Raw genomic sequence first — 24,887 nt, 5'->3', positions numbered from 1 at the left:
AGGATGCTAGGTCTGAGCACAGGGTACTTAAGATGGAGATAGGGTCTGTGGAAGGGGACCTGGCCATCTCCGTGAATTCACAGCACTTCTCTCTGAAAATGTTAAACTTCCCTCTTCCTGCTGGACTCATGGAAACCACTGAAGCATAGGTTACCTCCACCACCCCACCACAGGCCCTGCCACTCACAAACCGCTTTTCTCTTTTCAAAGGATGAATCTCGAATTAAGGCCACCGTGGTAGACGTGAAGCCCGTGGACTACAGAGACTATAGCAAAAGGCTGATCATGAACATCAGGAAGAACATGTGATGTGAGCAAGTACCACTGGGGGATGGCCAGAATTGGAGAGTGAAGAGTGGAAATAGAATGACTTCCTCCCCACCCCCCATGCGACAGCTCCACAATGAAGATCCTCTGGGCCGCTCTTGGGACTCATTGATAGGAAAAGACAATGTGCTCAGAGGGCTGTGTATAAACCTTGAGAGCCAGCTCTCAGCTGGCATGGGGGTAACAGCAGTCCTGTCTTCTAGCTGTGTCGGATTTAATAAAATTGTGTCATCTTCAAACAGGAATTATGTCACAAGTCATTGGGCCCTACTCTGGATAATGAGGTAAATTATGTAACCTGGAGTTTGCTTTTCCGGTGGTGGCACCTTTTTGTCTTGGGGGAGGAGGCTCAGGTGTTTCGAGGGTGTGTCTGCCTGGAATCAAAGGCCTGATTTTGCAGAGGTACTACATGGTTGTTAATGCTTGGAATGGCAAAGAGGTAGAATTACTAATCAAAGGCCTATCGTTAATATCTGAATACCCTTCCTACAGGGTTTAATAGGTTTAATAGACTGAGTCAGATGGATCTGATATTAATCAAAATTGTCTCTTCTGAGGATGGCTGATAAGCATTGACTTACTGTCCCCTTGGGGAAAAGCAAGCCCTAAATTGCATAATTTACCTCGTTATCCACAGAGTGGGGTCAGTTACTTGTGACATAATTCCTATTTGAAGATAACAAAATCTTGGTAAATCCGACAAAGGAAGACAGAGGAGAGACTAGGACATCCAGGCCACTACGGAGCATTGCTGGGGTTTCCGTCAGTTACTGTCACGTTTGGGTGCCAGGTGAACCTGCACCTTTATTAAGCTGTGTTAAATAGAGAATTTAAGAAAGAAGCCCTTTGTTTCCCTTGCTTTGTTTGAATAAACATTATATCTTTGTGGATCCTACTTTCTTTGACTATAAAGGGTTCTTGTAACTAGAAAGCAATTAATTAGCCTTCATAATAAATATTCACTAGGGAAAGATGTTAACTCGTTACAAACTCAGAGATTAGAATGAGGCCTGGAGATCATTCTTACTAATGTTTGCAACCCTAAAATGCATCTTTAAATGAATGAAAACACAAAAGGAAAAACCATTGAGCCCAGGAATGCTGATGATCTGGCCCTTTGGGGTTGTATTGATGTTTACACAGCAGCCTAACACCAAGCCAGCTCTGAAATGTGGAGACAGTAAGCGAGGAAGAAAACAGTCATTATGCTGTGAGGCTTTTCATTCGGCAAGAGCATGCTTGCTCAGTGTGTTCCTAATCATATTAATTATCTCTGGTTGCTGCAGCCCACCTCTTGGCATCTGCTGCACATCTCTGCCAGGATCCAGGCAGCATTGCAGTCCTCCTGCAGCTGCAGGCCTAGCTTTTAATGTGTGCACTTAAGCTTGTGGTGGCTTTGTGGAGCCAAGGAGTCACAGCACCCTGTGTTTGGGTTGCTTTTCTTGTTGCTATGACAGAATACCTGTCAAAAGCAAGTTACTGGAGGAATGGCCTCTTCTGGCTCACAGTTTGAGGGTACCAACCTTTATGGTAAGGAAGGTAGGGGACAGTAACAGCTCTTGCCATGACAGCTGGACACATTGTATGCTAGTGCTCAGCTCACTTTCAACCTGGGGGGGGGGGTGGGGGGGTGGCCAGCAAATGCCAGGGATCCTCCTGTTTCCACAGCCAAGTGCTTTTTAATGTGGGTCGGGCTGTGGTCCTAACACTTGGAAACTACCAGTTGAGTTTCCTCCCTTTTCCCCTCTTTTCTTCTTTATTTGGTCTGGACCGCTGGGCCATCCATGGATGTCATCCATACTCAGTTGGGGACGGAGGTGGTCCTGTACTTGGTTAAATCTCTGGAACGGCGCTCACAGACCAGTCTCCCAGATGACTTTAAATTCAGTTACGTGGATTTAGATACCCTGTCTTTTCTCCTCAGCTGTCCTGTTTTTGAGATTCTGTCTTCCCTGTGTAACCCAAGCAAGTCTCAGGCCGAGCTTCCTTCCTTTGCCTCCTATACACTAGAAATGTAGGCGTCTACCATCATACCCGGCTTGTTCGTTTTGTTTTGTTGGGACAGAGTCTTATATTTTATAGCCTGAGCTACCTGAAGTCATGATCTTCCTGTTTCTGTCTCCCAGCTGTTGATACTACAGCCCTGCACTACATCTCTGGCTCTTAGCTGTTGGCATCTCTAGGCCGGATGGCTCACCTTGCTAAGAACAGACTAACTTTGATCGAGGTTCGCAGGTTTGGGAGACACAGCCTTCCTTACCCTTCCCTAATCTCAGGAGATAAGAATTGAGTTACACTTGATTCTCTGGCTGAAGCCTTGACAAGTTTTATGGAGCTTCTATCTGACCTTGCTTACAAACCATTGACTAGAAAATCACAGTCTTCAGTGCTGTTTGAGATTGACAAATTGCAGGTTAGAGATGGTGATCTAGCTTTCAGTCTAGTAACGGGTCTTTGATATCTCCTGCTCGCAGCACTCGAGCCTCTCCCCAGATCCGGAGGGCTAATGAACAGCGTGTCAAGTGAGGTCACTGAACCAGTCCCCACACCTCACCGACCACGTCAGCAAATCTAGCACAGCTTTGTATAGAAACCCGTGGGGAGTGGAAGAGATGGGCTCCCTTGTGGGACGATGTTTAACAGATTTCCCTACTCAAAAATCAGATCACCAGCAGGGCTGCCTTGGAAATTGGTTCCACTGTTAACGCCTGTGAGAGATTCGGGTCCCAGAGGACTGCCTGAGTAGATTCTGGCCTCCAGTTGTTTGAATTCTCTTGGACACATTTTTCCTGGAAATGCTGTTCCTGTTCTGATTCTCCTCTATCACTTAGAGATCAATGCTTATTTGCATCCACCATGACACCGGCGTTGAGCGGTTGGGGGCAGGGGGGCCTCTAGTCATTTTGCCTTTATTTTAAATAGTTTCTGAATTCCCTCCAGTCTCATTGTAAAAGAGGCAGAAAAATGAAGGCAGGGATCTGATTTCTGTCCATATTTCCAGTGCTTTATGCCTTCCATTAAACCCTTGCTAATCTCTAGTGTACTATTCTGACTTTTTTCTTTTTTTGAACTAAAGGGTCAGATTGTTCCCCCTCCTCCCCCCACCATTTTTTTCCTGAGTGGCCTGTCTTCGAAAAGTATAAATAATATTGATCGTGGTATTTAATACACTAATGAAACCCATGGCTATTGACTACATAATTAATAAACTGTCGAAAAGTGAAGTTTGGCAGCCCCATGTCTAAAGGTTTATATTGACTTGTGTTCCTTTAGTGATCGCCTGCCAAGGACGTATTTATAGAAAAAGAAACTCACCCTCTCCTTTGTGCTTGTTACAACGGCTGCTCTGTCCCTATTAGGTTGATTGTTCGTCGAAAGACAGGTTAGTGTGAGTGTCCCCTTTTCAGTTGAGTAATCTTTGTCGAAATCTACTCTGTAGGCGGTAGCCCTAGGAAGCCGCTGGTTCTTGGCTTTTTATGAAGCACATTTGGAAATAATGGTTTTCTCTAAGACTGTGGGGTCATTTTGGGGTCAAAAGACTCTTTCACTGGGGTCGCCTAAGACCGTTTGCGATGCAAATATTTACATATAATTCACAACAGTAGCACAATTGCAGTTATGAAATAGCAGTGAAATAGTCCTGTGGCTGGGGGTCACCACACCGTGAGGAGCTGTATTAAAGGGTCACAGCATTGGGAAGGTTGAGAAGCACTGCTCTAGGAGAGCAGAGTTCTGGTGAGGTTACACAAGTTATCCACATTCACTGTAGAAAGATAAAACCAGCTAACCCTGGGATCCCATCTCCTTGAGGCAGAGGCAGGAAGATTGCAAGCTCAAGACCAGTCTGAGTGACTTCATGAGACCTTGTCCTAAGTGGATAGATGATACAAAGAGGACTGAGTCAGTGATAACGTGGTTCAACTCCCACTACAACATGAATGAATAAATAAAATTAACCAAAGTTACCCATAATCCCAAGCAGCCGGCTACAACCCTAGCTTAGCAGCTGGCTGCCATACAAGTTACTTTTCATTGCTGTGGTAAGACACCATAACTGAAAGCGACCAGGGTAAGAGTCTAGCTTATAGTTCTAGAGGGCCAGGTATCTATAATAATGACAGAGGAAACATGGCAGCGGGAACCTAAGAGATTACATCTTGGCTGCACACACGAAGTAGAGTTAACTGGAAGAGGAGCAAAGCCACAAACTCTCCAGGCCCACACTCAGTGACATACTTCCTCCTGCAAGACTTCACCCCACTAAATGTTCCACAGCCTCCCCAAACAGCGCCACCAACTAGGCACCATGTGTGCAGATGTATATGAGGTTTCAGGGGACTTGATTATTCATACCTCCACACATATGTGTATAGAGATGTTGTGGGTGTGGCTTGGTGTTTGCCTTGTAGGCATGTATGAGGTTCTGCGTTATCACCCTAGCACCACATCAAAGACAACATAAGATGATCTCTTATATGCCCTCCTGTAACACTTAGCACTCCAGAATAGGCATCTTTTCTATTTCAATAAAAGTGGATCTGGATCACTTCAAGTGGGTTTGGCTGTATGGATGTGTAAATTTATGGGGCTGACTCACACTTGCCAGCTGCTTCTACTTGACTCGTTAGCATAACCCCGGTTCCAATGGGCCTGAGCGGTGCTTTGCAGCGATGCAAGTACCTGCAGGTGCTTCTCTTCCGTGAGGGTCTTCGTCACCCTGTCCAGCGCTAAGCCGGCACGCCTGGGGCCCGTCAAAGTAGATTCTTTAGAACAGGTCAATAGAGGAATGCAGGAAGGGGAAGAAGGCATTGTGGCTACCCTTGAGTTTATCCCACTTGGCTCTCAGGCTCAGGTTACAGCCTAGAATCTCCTAGATGTATCTGTGATGTCCTGATTAGATAGTGGAGTAAGGGAAAGAGTCAGTGGTCTTTCTTGACCACCTTGCGACGGGATTTGGATCAAGAGAGCTGTTTTGGTTTCGAGACAGCTCCTTGCTGTGTAACCTTTGCCTAGCCTCAAACCATGCAGCCTTCTTTCTGCCTCTTCCAGTGTGTGGATCATGCAGAGCCACGCCCAGTTAGACCAAGACACCTTGTCCCCCAAAACTCTGAGCAGGATTCAGTAGTCAGCACAGTAAAATCCAAATTCAGTTACTGGAAACTGACATCAACAAGGACTCAAGGGGCAAGTGGGGTGGGGGTGGGGGACTGAGACACAATTTGTAGCCATGACTTGGGTCCACATGAAGAGACCCACACCTAATTCACCCTGCACTGATCACTGATCGTTGAAGCAACACAGAAGCCATGTTGGGAGATGCTGTTGAAGGTAGACTGTCCTGTGTGAGGAGTGATTGTCATGAGTAACCTAAGTGACCCTTATATTAACTCTCCAGGCCCTTTGAAGGCTTGTCATTTGAGCTTGTGACTTGGAGCTGGCCTCCAGAGGATATTTGAGTCTTGGAACCTCCCAACCTTACCTGGCCATTTCTTAACCTTTCTGCGTTACCCAGAACCTCCACTACTCCTCAGCTGTTGACAAATCTCAGAATGTATAATGCTCACGAAAACGCTATCTGTTGCAGCCCCCAGGAAAGCACCCAAAAGTCCCTAATCCCACCTGCCTTGAGTGAAATATTTATAGTCAACTCAAACGAGATTGTGTAAACTTTTAATAATGGCGAGCTGTTCTTCCAAAACTACCTGCTCCCTGGTGGATTACCCGGTTGGTAATTGGAGGTTTGTGCCATCATTAAAAATGACAGCTTCTTCAGATAGCTTGCTCGGAGCTTGTAAAATGCAGATAATCTAGCCTATATTTAACTTGTGTGCGGCGCTGCTTCCTTTCAGTGGTTAGGTAACCAACCGATGGGCTGCTGCCTGTGAAGACAGGAGCCTCTTGCTGCAGGGAGCAAAGGCTCTACTCACAAATGCCCTGCCTCTAGGTGGGTCTGGAGCAACCAGACTTTAAAAAAAGACGCTCCAATTGGACTCTTGTTTGCTCTTACCATTGACTCTGCTGCTCATGAGGAGGTTTATTTATAACTTCAGTCAGCTGTGGTGCAGAGGTCATTTCTATTGGCCTAAAATTTTAGAGGCTTGTGGGCTTGCCTAGGGAAGTTGATCTCCCCTGAACGTGGGTTTGGGGTGCAGGGCTAGCCTTCTGCAGATATAATTGTTTTCTTGCTCCCCCCCCCCCACCACTTCTATCCCTGGCCTGCACTGTTTGTTTAAAATCTGAATAGCTTTATAAAATACATCTCCATAAGCAAGCTCTCTTCTGGTGGGCTCTCCAGGCAGCAAGCCTTCCATAAATGAACCGCTAATTAAGAAAAATAATAATAAAATGGTTTGCCCAGCTTAGCCATGTTTCAAAATTCCCATCAATTCTGAAGATGGCGCTATCCTCCATAGCCAGGATATTAATATTCTTTTGTCTCATATCTGAGTTAGCCTAGCAATCGGGGTGTTGGCTTGTGTTCCCATTCCTGTCTCACGCTCTTAAGAGGAGATTTGTTCCCATGGACTCTTCTTTCTGTGAAAATCCTTATTAAAGTTACTCTTGAAAGATCAGACCCACGCCAAGCCTTCCTGGTTGAAAGCCCGGCTGTGGGAAAGCAGGTCCATTTGTAGTGTAGGCACGCACCAGCTTTCCGGGAAGATGCCTGTCAGTCAAATGGGGCTCATGGCGTGAGGGCCTGAGCCGAGCTCTCTGGGCTCTATCTGAGGACGAATTGAAGGTGTTAGCAGGCTTAACTGGGCTGCATCACTCACGGCCTATGTGCACAGCCGTATGCCACACGTGCTCCTAATGGAACCTTTCTCGGGTGACTGGGAAATGCAGAGCCCTCTTAATTAGAGAGCAACATTCTTGCATAGTGGTAGTGTTCTGTTTCTGTTCGTGGCATAATTGTCACAGCAAATTACCAGTTAGGTTAAATATTGAGCTGGTAACTCTTGGAGCTTCAATTACTTGCTCCACCCCCCCACCCCACCCCCACCCCCGTCCTCCCCATCACCTGCTAGCCTGCACTTCTAACTTGATCTTCTGCCAAGTGGTAGCTTTTAAGTGAGGCTTAGAGAAGATACACTTTACAGCAGGAGCAATAAATCTGGCTTTGGGAGAGGTACAAGATGCCAGGAACATCTGAAGTCAGGGTGGGTGCAATTTTTGCTTGGTGCGTGGTGGGGGGAGGGGGTGTTGCTGGGTCATCAAACTCCAACTATAAAACTACCAGGTCCCTCAGTATATCTAACCTGGGTGTCTCCCATGTGAGATGCTACAAGAAATGTAAAGGAAATAGAAAATGTGATTCCTTCTCTCCGTTTTAATCCAAGAGCAGAAGACTCACCACTTTTGATAAACAGGTAGTTCCAAAGAGAGTAATCTGTGGTTTGAGAGAGTCCAGTGGAGGGGGGGGGGGTCTTGCAGATTACAGGCTATCATTGTGAAGCCCCAAAGCATCATGGGCAGGAGACAGAAGCCCATTTCAATGCAGGATGGCTTACTGAGCAGGAGAATGTGAGGCAGGTACAGGCGATGCGGGTGAGATTGAGCGGTGGATCTTTGTAGAGAAATAATAAATGAGGTTGCTGGGCGCCAGGAGAATGGCCTAGACCTTGATTTCTTTGGGCTTAATACTTAAGCCCTGTAGAATTCGGGTCTCTATGAGCGTCCTTTGTCATTAATTGGCCTTTTGGTAGCTCCTGGAGCTGGTGGTGTTCTTGCAAGCCAGGTACACAGGCAGATTGCTCCAGTGCGGTTGCCTCTGCTTCGACAAGGAAATCGCAGAGGCAATCCTGCAGGGGAGGTACACTCAATTCCTCACAAGCTTCATGCTGGGCTGCTCATTTCCTTTGGACAAAGATAGACTGGCTCCCTCTCTTGTTGATGGAATGAAAATTCTCTTGCATTATGGCTCGTGTGATAACTTGGGTGGCGGTGGTGTGGGATAATGAAGAATCTCTTAATGGCTCTAGTTAAACCCGGTAATATCACTCTGTCAAACTTCAGCTGACTGTGGGAATCCAACCTACTTTTATATTCCTAAATGTCTAAAACCCCGCCATGGGCGTCTTCAAAGCGCTAATAAGGAGGCAGACCTCATCTGTCTGTTTCTGGGAATGTACCTATAAACCAGAGCTCATTTCTTGATCCCAGAATTGTGCCTCTTCTGACAGCGGTTCCCCAACCCAAGGTTAGCTTCTGCCCACAGACTGGGGCTGCCGAAATGGTTTTCAGCCACATTGCCCATCTCAGGCTTCTAGCCACTGGCATGCTGGTTTAGCACCCCCAAAGGAAGAGAACTCATTTTATTCTGGAAAAGGGGGAAATGAATTTGCTTCAGGAACTGCCTAGGCCTAATTACTCTGCAAGCAGGGTTTGCCGTATAAGCGCATGTGCGTATGTCTGACGGTGTATGCACGCGTGTGTCTGAGCTCGCTCAGAGATGGCCGCTGTGTGTTCACGTTGCTCTACCTCTCTCTCGCTCTTGAGGATGACTGGCGGACAGGACCTCCTTGCAAACCCAGAAAACTCACCACACCGGCTCCCAGATGAAGAAGTATCCAAGCGGGGTGGGACGATCAAGGGTACTTGTCCCCTATATTTGGACCAATCAGGAAACGGGGGCCACAAGTTGAGGAAGAGGAAATGGGAACAAGGGAGAGAGACTCGGAGGGTAAGAGGTCATTCAAACCTAAATCCAATAATGCGGATGAGAATTATGAACGGCCATAAGAGCAACGAGTCGGCAGCCAGAACTACAAGACCATGACAAACGCAGCTCTGGAGAAACGGGGCCGCCTCCTCGCCTGGAAATCAGGGAAAGGGGTCTCTTCACCAACCCGGGGCTGGAGGCAGCGCCTGTGGCTGCCTGATTTAGCCTGGAAGTTAAAATCGCTGAAGCAGTTTATAGAAACACCAGAGTGAGCTGCCGCGCACAATCAGTAGGCAGGATCCAAGATGATGGCATAAATGTTTCAAATGTGCTCAGGGTAATTAGTTTTGAATTACCATGTGCATATTTTAAACATTTAAATGATCATCCCAGGTTTTCGAAAACAGTTTCACGAAGCTTGATGTCGCTCCCCCTCCCAGCGCGGCCTCCCCACGGGAGAGCATAGTGCGACAGGGTGGGACTGAGCTAGGTGAAGCAGAGCTGTTCTGCAGCTCCTGCTGGGATTGGTGAGCGGCAGGAGCCGCACTAAACCCTCGGATAAAGGCGGATTAGGCCTCAGCCCTGGGTCTTGGTGCAGCTGACTCGCCCTGGCCGTTCACAGTGTCAGCTGTGCCAGTTTCCCCAAAACGATTGGCTCAGCCTTTAAGTTTTCCATTGTGCATAAAAACGCAATTCCATCTTGAGCACACGCACACACACATACACACCCCACCCTCCGTTTCTCCTCCCTGCCATATTTTGTGAAGCCGCAGACTGCTGGGAAACTTGAAATTTTGACCAACCAAGTAGGAAATGCGTTTTGGTGTTTTCGAACAATGACCTTGTCCTCTGGTCACCTGGGGCCAAACTACCTTGGAGCAATTTCAGTCCTCCCCGTAAGCGAACAGCAATTTCTAAATCCCTGATTCAAGAAAGCAGTGAGAAGGGCAGAGGTCCACGCTAGCATTCTCTAGGACCTTCCTTGCCTGCGAGAGAAGTCCAGGAGTCTTTGGGGGCGATCCACTCTGGTGTCTTACAGAGCCCCTTTCAACCTCAGGAGAAACTGTTAAAGTCAGGTCTGTAACTTTACCTGAATTGAGACCAGCCGCTAGGACAATGCTGCCCCACTGCCTTCTCTCCCTGTAATACGCGTTTTCTCCAGCAGGTGGAGCTGGGAGATAAAAACTATGAGCCTGTGCCGGGTTCCTTTGAATAGGAGCTATCTCTGCTGAGATCCTGATTGAATGAAAATTGTTCATTATGCAAACTGTCTGGTTCAGTACACAGAGGCAGCCCCCAGGCGCAAACCCCAAGTAGTTGCTTTTTTTTTTCCTCCCCAGATTAAAACATATGAACTGCTTTGATGTAATCTTATAACAAAGCCTAATAGAAATTTTATTTCTTCTGAAGTTGCCTGTCATTTCTTATTGCCCCCCTTCGTCTGTCCTATTAATACCCTTACAGTCAAGGATATGATGCTCTGAGTCTAGACTGTATCTGCGGATGAGAACAGTGTGTTTTCCTCTACAATGGTTTGAGGTATTTAAATAGAGCGACACTGCTTCAGATATGTTTAATCTCCTGGTTTTTTGCCCCCCACCCCCATTGCTATTTATCATTTTAATGGAATGCTACCGAATGCCACATTATTATGCAATGTGTTTAAATTGATAAATTATATTAGAAAAATATCGGATGGGGGTTCTTAATGGTAAGTGGGTTTTTGTGGAAATATTTTCTCATTAGTAGATCAGCTCCTTGCAGGGTAGAAATTCTAAGGATTTGGGAATAAGCTATATTTATGACCTATTTGGCTAATTAAAATTAAAGCATAATTTTAGCATGAAGTTCCTGCAAGACTTTGCAGAGAGGGTGGAGAAAGAAACTTGCCCAAATCCTGTTACTTTTAAATGTCAGTTGCCATAACAACTTCGCATGAGCCATATTTTTTTTTTTTACTTGAACATTCCTTTTAGGATTCGGTTGCTATAATAATTTGACTCGGCTCTTTTTAGGAGGCATATTTTCCTATTTTCCTTTTGTGATCATTTCAAAGCTTTCGTTACTGTAACAAAAAAAAAAAAAAATGACCATGTAAACCTCAACTCTCCATTTTTCCATGTGCAAGACCAGAGTGATCCCCAAAATAGAAACGTGGTCTGTGGAGAATTCCTTTCCAGGGTGGGTTCTCCAGACCAGAGGGGAAGACAGAGCTCTCGGGATCCATTGTTGTAGGAGCTAGCTCCCTCTGCCTAGGGATGATTAAACCCACAGATTTGGGGTTTTTTTGTTTTGTTTTGTGTTTTTCTTTTTGAAACAGCATCTCATTCCATAACCCAGGCTAGGCTCAAGACAAAAATCTCCCTGCCTCTGCCATCTGAAGTGCCAAGATCATCACTGGCATAAGCCATCACATCCCGATGGAGTTTATAAAAATTATTTCATATGTATGAGTGCTTTGCCCGGATGTATGTTTGCACCACATGTGTTCTTAGTGCCTGAAGAGGCCAGAAGAAGGCAACAGATTCCCCACTAGGACGTGTGTTATAGACAGTTACAAACCACTATGTGGTAGCTAAGAATGGAACCTGGGACCTCTGGAAGAGCAACCAGTGCTCTTAACTGTTGAGCCAGCTCTCCAGCCTCCTCGACAGAATTTTTTTTAAGATTTATTTATTTATTATATATTAAGTACACTGTAGCTGTCTTCAGACACACCAGAAGAAGGCATCTGATCTCTTTACAGATGGTTGTGAGCCACCATGTGGTTGCTGGGAATTGAACTCAGGACCTCTGGAAGAGCAGTCTTCTGAGCCAACTCTCTTGCCCTTTTTACAAGCATGACTATTAAGTTTTCCTGTGTGACCTATAGGGTTTTGGATTCTGATGGGTATTGAACTCAGGACGCCACACATCCTAGGCCAGCACTTGTCTTGATATTGATACCAACCTGGTGCCTTGGGTATTTTGCATTAGGCAAGGACCAGACCAATCCTCCCAAGAAAGGATGGGTTTTCACTTCTGAAGGCCCATTGACATATTGGTTGGCAGAGCCATTGGTTCTTGATGACCGAGTAGAACGACGTCCAAAGTACTTCCTTAGAAGCAATGCGGCAGCAAAGCCCATCACCCTTCCTTCTACAGAGCGGCTGTTAACCCGAATTAGACACTGTGGCCTTGGAGAAGCACCTGTAGATTGAGACCTGTTCAGGCAGCAGGTACACTAGCGTCGATGAGCCCTGCCAGCTCTGCAGACTCTGCAAGACAGCTAGCTGTCACTGCTGACAGCTTGCCTGTGGTCTAAAGAAAGAGACGCACATTTCATTTTCAGGTTTGTGGCTCCACCTATGACGTGGAGCCTGGCTGCTCCTGCTAATCTCCTGTGTCCCTGGCCAAAGCTGTAAGCAAGTCTCAGTAGCTTTAATGACACAGAAGCTTCCCATGTTCATATCAGGGTTGTTTATCTCCCTCTCCTGTCTTTTCCCTTCCCTTCCCAACAATGGATTTTGAGTGGCCATTCATTCCTTATTTATTTACCTTGTAACATCCATCCATGTATCGTGTGTGTACACATTCATGCATGGGCCATGGCACTTGTGTGGAATTCAGAAGACAATGTTCAAGACTCAGTTCTCTCCTTCCAACATATGGCTCCAGGGGTCAAACTCAGGTTATCAGACCTGGCAGCAAGCGACTTAACTCACTGAAGCATCTCCCTGGCCCCTCTTGTTTTTGTTTTTAAGATTTATTTATTTATTATATATAAATACACTGTAGCTGTCTTCACACACACCAGAAGAGAGCACCATATCCCATTATAAGATGGTTGTGAGCCACCATGTGGTTTCTGGGAATTGAACTCAGGACCTCTGGAAGAACAGCCAGTACTCCTAACCACTGAGCCACCTCTCCATCCCTGGCCCCTCTTGTTTTGTTTAGTTAAGACAAAACTTCAAGTTGCCCAAGCTAGCTTTGAACTCACTATAAGTGCAGGGATAACCTTGAACTTCTGATCTCCCGGTGCCTTTGTCTCCCAAGCACAGAACTAGGTAAGTAGAGCTTCACACCATGCTTATACTGTGCTGAAGTTAGGAGTGTTCTGCCATACTGGGCTTATACCTGTGCTGAAGGTGGAATCCAGAGCTTTGTGCATGCTTGGTTAGCATGCCTCTAACTGAACTACATCCCCAGCCTGAGTGGTGGTTTCTTTTCAAGTCGGAAACTGATTTGGTCAGAGGGAATTCTGTAAGGAGGGTAGTTGAGGAAAGGGGGCTACATGATGGGCTTCCTGCCTCAGCCCTCGGGACCACCTCGTCGCCTTCCATCCTCTCCTGTGAGGATGCATCTATTTTTTTCTACTTCAAAGGATGGAAGTGAAGAGAGGCCTCGGTGATTTGTAAAGAGAAAGCACAAAACCTTCTGCAATCCTGCAGGGGATAACAGTCACAGTAGTGTCCCCCCTTTTCCCGAAGGTCTGCCCTCTGTGCTGTTACCCAAGGTCAACTGGAGTCTGAAAATATCAAATGACAAGTTCCGGAAATTGTATGCCAATTTCAATAGCGCACCGCCCGGAGGAACACTGAAATGCAAGCACTGGAGGACCACAGGGGGCTGTCTAAGATGGGCACTCAGTGACCTCCAAGCATCTGAGCAGCGCTGCATGGGTATCCTGGGAAAGGGAGGTTTCACGTCCTCTGGTGGGACGGAGTGGAGCACTGTGAGATCTGATCATGTCACTAGGAAGGATTTCCCAGGGGCGGGAGTTGCCTAATACTAGGTCACAATGTCTATGTCATTTGCTTCATCTTATCGGGGAGGCTCTGGGTCACATAAGAAGTCAGACATCAGACAAGAAGGGTAGCTTTTAGAACAGTAGGTTGTTACGGTTGTTTTATTATAGTTAACCTCATTCTGTGCTTGATTTATGAATCCGGTTTTTAAATTGGGATCTACTTTTCTGTATATGGCTGTTTGTGTGCCACGTGCATGCCTGTTGACCAAAGAGATCAGAAGGGGTTGTCATGTCCCCTGGAACTGGAGTTATAGACAGTTGTGAGCTGCCATGTGGGTGCTGGGAATCAAACCCAGGTCCTCTGAAAGAGCGGCACTATTGACCACTGAGCCATCTCTCCAGCCCATGATTGCTTGCTTGATCGATGGACTGGTTGACTGATGGCTGTTTAATTGATTGATTTAGAAGTGGTGTCTCTCTGTGTAGGGCTGGAATGTCCTGGAACTTACATTGTAGACCAGGCTGAGCTTGAGGTCCTAGAGATCGGCCCATCTCTGCCTCCCAGATGCTGAGACTAAACGTATCCACCAGCAGGCCCAGCTGAATCTGATTTTTATAATAGCCATGTATATGACAAAACAAAATATGCATGGACCCAATATTGTCCACAGTTGCAGACACTCACGCTCCGTTTCTGTTTCTTTTGGAGTCAAAGTCTTATGCAGCCCAAGATAACCTTGAATTCTCTTCCAGTACCTTCCCCTGGCCCCCCAAGACAGGATTTCTTTATGTAGCCTTGGCTGTCTTGGCACTCACTCTGTAGACCAGGGTGGCCTCAAATTCAGAGATTCCTGTTTCTGCCTATCAAGTGCTGGGATTAAAGGTGTGCCCCACCACTGCCTACCTGACCTTGAACTGATCCTTCTGCCTCTACCTCCCAAGTACTTCCATCGCAGGCAGGTTCCACTCATGCTTGCTAGGCAAGGACTGTACTAACTGAGCCATCTCCACAGCCTGTGGGAGGCTGCCCCCCATAAAAAGGATGACTACTATATTTTCTCCTGGGGCTAGCAGCCCTTGGAAGTCTGAGCTCACACGGGAAGGAATCAACGGGCCGAAACATGTGTTGCTCTTTTCAGTCCCGGCAGTGCCTTTGGAAAAGACTTTGAAGCAGGTTTGTATCTGTTTGGGGATGTTCAACATTTTGATTGTTCTATACACGTCCACCGAAATGTAATACTTGACATTTCTCAAGAACCAGTTGTGTAGGTTTTTTTTTTTTTTTTAAACCAAGTGTAACTGAACTATATGTTCAGGGAAATGGAAATAAAACATTGCTTAGTTTAGATATGAAGCTGGCTAGGCTTCCACTCCATCCTCACCCTGTTTTGAGGACATCCATCTTCTCCCCACTTCTAGCTCCTGAGCATAGGAGGTGGGGGCCCCTCCTCACCCTGTGCTTGAGAGGGAACTAGCACAAGCAGAAGTACAGTGAGAACTCTGGCCAGACAAGCCTGTGTTCAAATCCCACACCTGCAGGATTTACCTGAGGGCAAACCAGGGATGATATTCCTGCTGGTCTAGCTGCCTACTGCAAGGGTTAGAAGTAACTCACAGCACTGAGCCTAAAGCAGGGTACATTTCACAAAAAGCACTGATGGCAGTTAAAGCTGCTCCAAAGGACAAGACTCCCTCGGTGGAGCTGGCCCAGCTGCAGTTCCAGGAGCCACTGCAGGGCTATTTTCACAACCTCCACTGATTAGCATGAGCAGCTTCTGGAGCCGGCTGGTGACTTTCATTTCAAGGCCCCCAAAGGCAAATCTGGGACAGCAATGGCCTTGCTCTGGGACAGTGGGTGGACAGTGCCGCAGCTAGGCTAGTTCTGACTCAGCCTAAGAGAGTGGTTTTCTGATGGTCAGAAGCAAACAACAGCATAATGGTGTGTGTGTGTGTGTGTGTGTGTGTGTGTGTGTGTGTGTGTGTGTAAGAGAGAGACAGACAGAGACAGACAGAGATAGAGAGACAGACACAGAGAGATAAGTAGAGAGACAGAGAGAGTCTCTTACTATATATAGCCCAGGCTGGCTTTGGTTTCCTCCTCAGTCTCCCAAGTGCTGGGATTATGGGTATATGCCACCACACCTGTCTTAATAGGATGCTTTAGATTATAATGGCTATTCATTTTTAAAAGGCTAGAGATCTCTGTGAGTTCAAGGCCAGCCTGGTCTACAGAGCAAGTTCCAGGACAGCCAGGGCTACACAAAGAAACCCTCGAAAGAAAGAAAGAAACAAAAAAAAAAAAAAAAAAAAAAAAAAAAGAAGGAAGGAAGGAAGGAAGGAAAAAAGGCTAGAAGCCATGGCTCACATGTAATCCCAGTCTTTAGAAGGCTGAAGTGGGAGGATTCTGAATTTGAGGCTCATGTGTGCCATAAAGCAAGACAGTGTCTCAAAGAAGAAAGAAAGAAAGGCTGGGAATATAGCCAAGTTGGTAGCATGCTTACCTAATATGCATGAAGTCTGAAGCTTGAACCCCATTCTCAAATAAAGCTGTGGTATGGTGGCTCATACCTGTCCCAGGACTCTGGAGGTAGAGATTCAAAGTCATCCTCAGTTACATAGTGAGTAGAAAGCCAGCCTGGGCTACATCTCAGAAGAAGAAGAACGAGGAGTTAGATGGAGAGGAGGAAAAGGAATAAAGACAGTAAATCATTTATAGAGCCTGGCTTGGTCCTTGTAACCATCAGTTTAGGTGAGACACAATGTTCTCAGTCTCAGGGATAGTTCAGCACTTGCCTTTGGGTCCCTCCTCCCAGGACATCTTGTGGGCACAGTGAGACCTGCCTCTCTAAAAATCACCCCAGAGAAAAGGGCCTTAAGGCCGAGTAGCACTCCAGAAGAAGAAAATGGTTTTGGAAGATGTGGCTTTGCAGATCCAAAGTCATCGGGGCCCCTAAGGACCACTGGGGAGTTACCGCTAGCAGGCAGGGAACTCAATGAAGTCTGAGCAGATACTGCAAGTCTGTACCTGAGACAAATCTCCAGATAACTCTGTCACATAGTAAGTTGGATGGTGGCTCCTCAAAAATATGTCTAGAACCTGTGAGGTGACCTCATGTGAAAACTAGGTCTTTTCAGATGTAATTATGTTAAACATCTTGAGACAAGATCATTTTGTTGTAGAGCGGCCTATGCATTTGATGACATGTGTCCTTAGAGAACAGGGGAGTCAGACACAGAGTTAGGTATTAACGCAAGGCTTCCACGGGCCACAGGTTGTCTGCAGCCCTAGAAGTTAGGATAAGGGGCAGTTTCTCCTTCAGAATTTCTTTCTTTAAAGTAAGTGGAGTGTGTGTGTGTGTGTGTGTGTGTGTGTGTGTGTGTGTGTGTGTGTGTGTCCGTAGAAGAGGGCTTTGGATCTCAAAAGTCATAGTTGTAAACTGCCCAACATGGATGCTAGGAACAGGACTCAGGTCTTCGGGAAGATCAGTAAGCGCACTTAACTATTGGGCCATTTCTCTAGTCCTTCCCTTTGGACTTTTTAAAAGCATGTCTGACCTGTGGTCCATGAATGTGTCCCGGGATAGCTATGAATTCAGCCTAACACATTTGCAGACCACAGTATCATGCCACAATGTGAAAAGTTTGAGCACCCAGGAGCCAACCCTGCCACAACCTTGAGCTAGATTTCCAGTCTCAGTAGCATGGATTTCTGTCTGTAGTTTTTGTCTACTCTGCTTGTGACCATTTATCTGGGCAGCCATAGGAAATTCAGACAACCTGTCCCTCTGCCATCTTGAATTCTCTTTGGTTGGGTCCACCAGGGGGATCCATTGTATTTGCTGGCATTGGGAGCCCTGCCTCCCAGGCAGAATCCTCATCTCTCTACCCCGTCCTTGCCCTCAAATGCCTCCTGCTCTTGGCTTGCTCCAGTCAGGTACAACCACACTGTGTGCTTAGTGCCTGGGTTCCTATCACTCAGCGTCACCTCAGTGGCAGCACCAGGAACACAAGGCCATCAGCACAGGACCCAGGTCCTTCATGGAAAAGGCACATCGCCAACAGGAAGGTCATTTTCCAAAAGCACCTTGAAAAGAGAGAGGCAGGAGGGAAGGAAGCCTACACCCGCAGCTCTCGGCCATTTTCTGCCAGCAGTGAATCTAATCTGTTTGGACCTGGGCACAGCTGTTGTCATCCACTTTCTTCTGAACCACAACAGCCAAGTAGCCGTTGTCACAGGCGGTGAGTTGTCATGCTGTAAAACACTTTGATGAGAGCTGGCACCACATTCTGCTCTTGAAACAAAGTTTTTCCTTAGTTTTGGGTGTTTTGATCTAGAAAGCACCGGGGAGATACGCTGGCAGAGCCAGCGGTGACACGATTCGGTGGCAGACTTGAGCCAACACTGTTTTCCAGGAGCAGAAAGATCAACCCAGGAGGGGTCTGGAGACTGGCCACGTGGGGGGAGTGGCAATGCTGGATGACCCCCACCCCACCCTCTGCTGCCTACCAGCAGAACACCAGCTCTCTGATACCCTGTCCCGCTGTTCAGAAGCTGCTGCTCTGGTGAAGCCCCAGGATTAGCATGGAAATAGAAACATACTCTTTAGGGGACCTCTGTTGACATCTCCTTCACACATTAGTATTGGAGAATCAGTCCTGGGTTGTGCTCTGAGGACAGACATATCCACTCACGCTGTCTCCTGGCAGGTGGCAACTCAAGGAGCCTGTGTACCGGACTCTGTTGCTACCTGTTGCTACAATGTCATACACGTGGACCACCATGGATTCTCTCAGCCAGGGTCGGATATAGATCCAAACCTAATATTAATTTTTCTGGCCTTCTCTTTGGTTCCTCTTCTTTCTTATATTTCTTCCAACATTATTTTCTGGGTATGAGCAACAAACCCTGTCTACTGCTGCCAGTGAGGGAGCTGTCAAGAGCCAGGAAAGAAGTGTGTGTGGGGGCGGGAGGGGGGACCCAGAGCTGCCCAGCGACAATTACCGGAAGGTGTGTCCCCACCCTCCCTCAGCTCAGCAGGTGAGCTCTTCCTGTGCCAGCCTAATTGCCACCCGTCCACGGCCCTGCATGGTAACAAGGAACTCAAGCACCAGGACACTCTTTAAATGACGCAACATTTAAATAACACCCATTTACCTTTCACACACCTATGCTTCGCTCCTTAATTACTAGCGGAGTCTGATTTCCTGGGAAGCCTTTTACCTATGGAATTCATTTCCTCAGCCTCCCCCACGGAGAGGCTGCAGCCTCCCCCTCCCCCTCCCCTGTACAGTGGTTTTCGGGCAGGCGACAGACCTCAAGGGGTAGAAGGTCAGGGTCTGCAAGGCCAGGGTGAGGCTGAGAGGAGGGCTGCTGTGTTCACTGGGCAGGCAGAGTGCTTAATGGAGTCTTCAGCAAGGGAGAGGGAGGGGGTGCTGCGGCGCCACGCAGGAAGCTGCGGCATGAAGTGTAAATATGATGATTGTTGTCTCTTTCACGGGAGGTAAATAAATCAGCTCCGTGTAGACTCGAGAGGTGGCTGGTGATGCTGTGTACTTACATGGCATCCCGAGTCTGGCCTCTTCAGCGCGCTTCGAGCGTTGATTCATTACGCTTTCCACCAGCCCACCGGAGGAGGGAGATGGGGAGAATTATCATCCCGGCAAGAAACCCGGGGACTTGAGAGGTTAAGAGACAGTAAGTTGCAGGGAAGGCACGGCCCTGGCAGCCCATCCCTCGCGACCGCCACCACATCTCGCTCCACTTAGAAACAAGTAATTGTAAGATAACCTATTTTTCGGGGTCTAATTTCAGCATAGGAGGGCTTTGTCTCCTCTGTATCTGAAAACTGTGTGAGCTCAGGGAGCATAAAAAACCATGATTTTAATCATTCCCACTCTTGTTGGGGGGAGCCGAAGGGTCCAAGAGTGAGCAGAACATTCTAACCTTCCCTGGTCCCCAGCCCCACATGATTGAGGGAAATGCATTGTGTGAAATCCTGAGACCAGGAGCTTTCTGTTTCATGAAATCATGGATCTGTCACTGCTCCCTCTTGGAGAATCTGTTGCCCAGGTGTCCCCTTGAAGGAAGGGCTCAACCCAGGAGATGCCCAGAGGCAGTTTCTGGTACTGCTGAGGTTTGCAAATGGGCCAGAAACAAAGGCTTCCTCCTCAATTGTGGAATGGAAAAGCTGGACCACGTTAGAGTTCAGAAGGGTAGGCAATGACTTCCTGGAGGACCCTCCATTCACCCTCACTTCTGGGCCTCTCCTAAACCTTACAGTTCTTGGGGCATCTAAGAATGGGAGTTGAGAACCAGCAAGTTGCCACTAGAGCTCTGTCACGTGGGTTTCCAAGGAACCACTGAACAGAGGAAACTGCCTTCAGTGTCCCTAAAGACCAATTTCTTCCAGGCCAGCATGTGTGGAGAACCTCTACGAAATCCCAGTGGCCTCTCTCAGGTGGCAGTCATCACGACAAATGGATGCATACACAGCACCTCTAGGCACCCAGGGAAGGAGGGGTGCCTGAGATGTCTGTCTCCTCACAGAGGGATGGCAGCTGGGCATGGCTGCTTGGCCACTGCCTCCTACCCCTTGTCGGATGAGGAGAGAGAAGGGGGAACTGTGTCTAGCTCTTCTCTGTTTACTTAGCCTGAAGCTACAGCACAGAGACTGGGTCTCAGCTGTATTGGGTAAACCATGGGCGTCAATTAGTGTAGTTACAAGGACCTTGTGATCATTGTCTTGTTCCCTGATTCTCTCTCTCTCTTCTCCTCCCCCTCCTCTTTTTTCTCACTCAGCCACTCTGCTGAATCCTGCATTGACATCAGCACTTCCAAAAACAACAACAGAAGAAAGTAGGTCAAGCCAGATCAGAGCTGGCCCTGGGTGGCAGCTGAGTCTGGGGTACAGCCCATCTCATGGAGAGCACAGGAGCATCCCAGAACTCTATGCCTGCTGTCTTGCAAGGCACTTGGTCCCTCATACCTATACCTTTAGGGGACGTGCTAGCTTGAGTGTGCAGCCTGTTTGTTGGCACATGGGCTCCTGGAGAAGCCAGGTTGGGGTTTCTGCACTGTGAGCAACACCCCACCACATGCACACAGTCCCTCTAGTCCTAATAAAGCTTTGAGAATCAAGAGGTCTGGGGTACACACACCTTATCTTGAGAATCAGACGCCAGCTTCCACAAACCACATGCTTGCTGACATACATGTGTGCACAGGCCCATAACACCTCTCTCTCTGGGGCTTTATGCTGAACATTGCCTCTGCTCTCTGTGACCATGGAACTCCCGCTCTACTTGAAAGATTACCCAACACGCTAATTGGGACTCCTGCTATGATTAAAAAGAAATTTCCGATTAGAGCCACCACCAAGCTGTAGAGCTTGGGAAGAAAACAGCTCTTTAGAAACACAGCGGGTGCACACTTCCGGGTTGTGTTGTGGTTTGGGACTTCCCCCCCCCCCCCCCTAAGTTCGAGAACCTACATTTTGCTGTTATTTTGCCTAGGTCAAGTCAAATGCAGACAGTAACAGGTAAGGCCCAAAGCATCAAAGAGAGGGGCCATCTGCCAAGAGATAAAACTGTTGCCTTTCCCCAGCCTTTTCTTGCAAGCAGTAAAGGAGCAGTTTTGGCACAGCTAGGTCTCACCCTGCCGGCACCTTTGGCCTTCTGATTGGCAGATGCCATGATCGGTCTGGGTCAGTCCTTGCCTGGAATAAAGGTTTTCTGAGCAGTAGAGGGTGAGCAACACATTTCAATCTGGTTTTCTGAAGCGATTAGCTCCTAGAGCTGGCGGTCTCCAGAGAGACTGGGGGAGGGAGGGCAGGAACTGTGGTCAGTCAAAGGCAGACACTTCTGAATGCTTCCACTCCTAGAGCCCAGCTCACCCCTGCTTTTAGATTTCATTAGCTTGAGGAGGGAGCGCCCCCCCCCCCCATCCTTTCACCTCCCCTGGGCTGCCTACCTTTTCAAGCAACATCAGAAGTGTATCTCAGTCTCTTTTCTACCCTGGCCAAAAGCCCACTACACCCATCCTCTAGTTAAGATTTTTTAAAACTTGGATATTGAACCCAAACCCTTCTAAAAGGGAGCCATTTGACTTTATGTAAATAAAGTATCTCCTTAATATCGACTTCATTAAAAGACCCAAGAAAAGAACATCGGTGTTTGCCGATGGAAGAGTATAATTGTCTTTAAGGGTAATTGGCTAGTTATTGAGGATAATTGTCTGCAAATGATGGGAAGACAGGTAATGGAGGAGGAAGGACTCCAGGTGAAAGGGCTGGCCACAGCAAGCAGCCCGGATTTGAGTGCAGAGGGGTTGGGCTGGAACGAGAAAAGGCAAGAACTGCAGGGCCGGACTTCCCAATCTGTCATTCACTGAGTCTAGAGATCCCACAGAAGAGTAAACTCCCAGAAATAATTTGGATGGGCTACCTTGTGTGCATTCATGTATGCACACACTTGTATACACACACACACACACACACACAGAGGCATGGCCACCATTATGTTTCAATGCTATTAGTTCATAAGAGAAATGTCTTTTTTATAACATCTCTGTTCCTCCAACAACATATAAAGATGCACTTTCTGAATAAAGGATTATCTTTAGATTGAATAAATCTGGCTTAATGAAAAGCCCACTGCATTAGTGTTTCATTGCAAATCAGTGGAAATCATAATCACAGGCTCCCCTTGTCTTCTGATAAGCGGTCTGAGGGCACTGGCTGGGGCTTTGCTTCCCCGGCTGAACAGCAGGCCAGGGAAGGAGCAGAGTGCCTGGGCTGCTGTTGTCTGGTTAGGCTACCAGTCTCCACTGTGGGGCAAGGGGGGGCCGTGTGTGTGTGTGTGTGTGTGTGTGTATGTGTGTGTGTGTGTGTATGTGTGTGTGTGTGTGTATATGTGTGTGTGTATGTGTGTGTGTATGTGTGTGTGTATGTGTGTGTGTGTATATGTGTGTGTATGTGTGTGTATGTGTGTGTATGTGTGTCTGTGTGTATGTGTGTGTGTATGTGTGTATGTGTGTGTGTGTGTGTGTGTGTGTGTGTATGAAGATGCTTTGGTCTAAATCAAACTGGACCTGGACGTGCTGATGTCTCCGTGTGTGTACTCTTAGCATGAGAACATGAGGAAGGCTGAGGCAGGAAGTTGAGTTTAACAGCAGTCAGAGCTATATTTAGTGTGTGTGTGTGTGTGTGTGTGTGTGTGTGTGTGGTGTGTCTATCTGTGTATGTTTCTGTGCATGTGTACTCATGCACATGTGTGCAGAGGACATATGTTGATGTCAGCCTCTTCCGTCAGTCTCCACCTTATTTTTGAGACAGGATCCCCACTGAGTCTGGAGCTCACCAGCTGGCTGAACTCTCTGGCCAGTGAGCTCCGCTGAGCCCCATGTTTCCACCTCCCAGCACTGGGATTACACGTGCTCCACCTTGTTTGCCTGCTCCCTCCTCCCTCCCTCCTTCTCTCCCTTCTTTCTTTCTTAGATCAGACTGGCCTCAAACTCAGAAATCTCCCTGCCTCTGCTTCTCAAGTGTTGAAACTAAAGGTTTATGCCACACCACACCACCATACCACTACTGCCTGGTTCTGATTTGTTCTTGATGTGTGTGTGTGTGTGTGTGTGTGTGTGTGTGTGTTTGGGTTTGGTTTGGTTTAGTTTCAGTTTTTTGAGGGTCTCACTATGTATCTCAGGCTATCTTTGAACTCACAGAGATCTCTTGTCTCTGCCTTCCAAGTGCTGAGATTGAAGGTATATACCCACCATACCTGGCCCCTTTCTTCCATCTATCTATCTATCTATCTATCTATCTATCTATCTATCTATCTATCTATCTAAAACTTACCCTTTGTGTGTGTGTGTGTGTGTGTGTGTGTGTGTGTGTGACCGTGTGTACATGCCCCAGAGCCTATGTGGTAGGCAAAAACCATTCCTCAGAAGTTGGCTTTCTCTAATACTTGAGTCAAACTTAAATTATTGGGCTAGCCAGTGTGTTTACACACTGAACTATCTCTGACCACAAACCCAGCATTTTCCATGGATGCTGGGGATACAAATGTTTACAGGACAAACACTTAACCAACTAAGCCATTTCTCTAGCCCCATCCTCACTCCCTTCAAGTGTCATTTCCCCCAATCTAGGGCCAAATCTAGGCAATGTCCGTACCTAACCAAACTGCCAAACCGCTCCCTTTCCTCTCCTTTCCCTTCATTTCCTTCATTACTTTTTCTTTTTTTCTTTCTTTTTGAGACAGGCCCTTACTCTGCATCCTAGTCTAGCCTTGAACTTGTGATGTAGCTCAGGCTAGCTTTGAACTTACAGCTTCCCTCTCACCTCAGCCTCCCAAGCGCTGGGATTATAGACCCATGCCACCACACCTGGCTAATTTTTCAAACGAACAGAAATAATAATAAGAAAATAAAAATCCCTCGAACATTCACAGGATTCACAAAAGCTTTGGAAGGAGACTAAAAATGGATTTAAAAAAAAAATGCTTGAAGTACAAAGAGCCGTTGAAAGAAGAAAGACGAGGAGAAGTTAGCTTAGTAGGTAGAAGTCAAGCCTGACTCCCTGAGTTCAATTCCTGACCCCATGGTAGAAGAAGAAAATCAGTACCAAACATTATCCTCTGACCTCCACACATGCTGTGGAATGTGCATGTGTGTGCACACACACAAACAGGAACCTTGGAGTCGGAAGGCCTAGTCTCTCATTGAAGCAGTTCTACCAGGCCCTGTAGTCAGCCATTTTATTTTTCTGTTGTGGCTCTGGGGATGGAACCAGGCACTGGTATACCCAGACTCTCTTCATCAATGCTGAGGAAGCCTTTGCCCTCCCTTACTTTTACACGGTGGCAGCCTCATGGTGTCCTTGAGGAGGAAAAATGTGCCCAAGCCTACTCTCTCTTCCCCATTCTTGACATCTAAAACAATTAATCCCAGGTCTCATAGAAACCAGGACCTGGCCTTAACTACCCAGAGACAGGAGGACACCTTGGCCTGTTGGGGACTTCCTGTCACTGTGCCTCTACTCTTGGTGAGAAAGACAGAACTCTTGCCAGCTCTTTCTGTGATCTGAGTTGGAGGTTCCAGTGATGTATCTGAGGAAGTCTGAAGGTCAGAATAGCAAAGAAAATGCACAAGGAAACCTCAGACTGGGA

At 47.2% G+C, this 24,887-nt stretch overlaps 2 protein-coding genes across 3 annotated transcripts in view; one reads left to right on the top strand and one right to left on the bottom strand.

Annotated features, from left to right (window-relative positions):
* Nucleotides 1-1,195, top strand: part of RPA1 (replication protein A1) — a 47,966-nt gene extending 46,771 nt beyond the window's left edge. For both annotated transcript variants that reach the window (XM_080922213.1, XM_080922214.1), the window contains one exon: nucleotides 211-1,195. In XM_080922213.1, the coding sequence (XP_080778339.1) occupies nucleotides 211-309 (99 nt within the window). In that variant the 3' untranslated portion in view covers nucleotides 310-1,195. The remainder of the gene's footprint in view (nucleotides 1-210) is intronic.
* Nucleotides 1-24,887, bottom strand: part of SMYD4 (SET and MYND domain containing 4) — a 192,892-nt gene that overhangs the window by 89,982 nt on the left and 78,023 nt on the right. The window lies entirely within an intron of this gene.

The sequence above is a fragment of the Micromys minutus genome, assembly GCF_963924665.1.
Source record: "Micromys minutus genome assembly, chromosome: 10".
Classification (NCBI taxonomy): Eukaryota; Metazoa; Chordata; class Mammalia; order Rodentia; family Muridae; genus Micromys; species Micromys minutus.
This window is presented reverse-complemented; position numbering and strand designations above follow the sequence as displayed.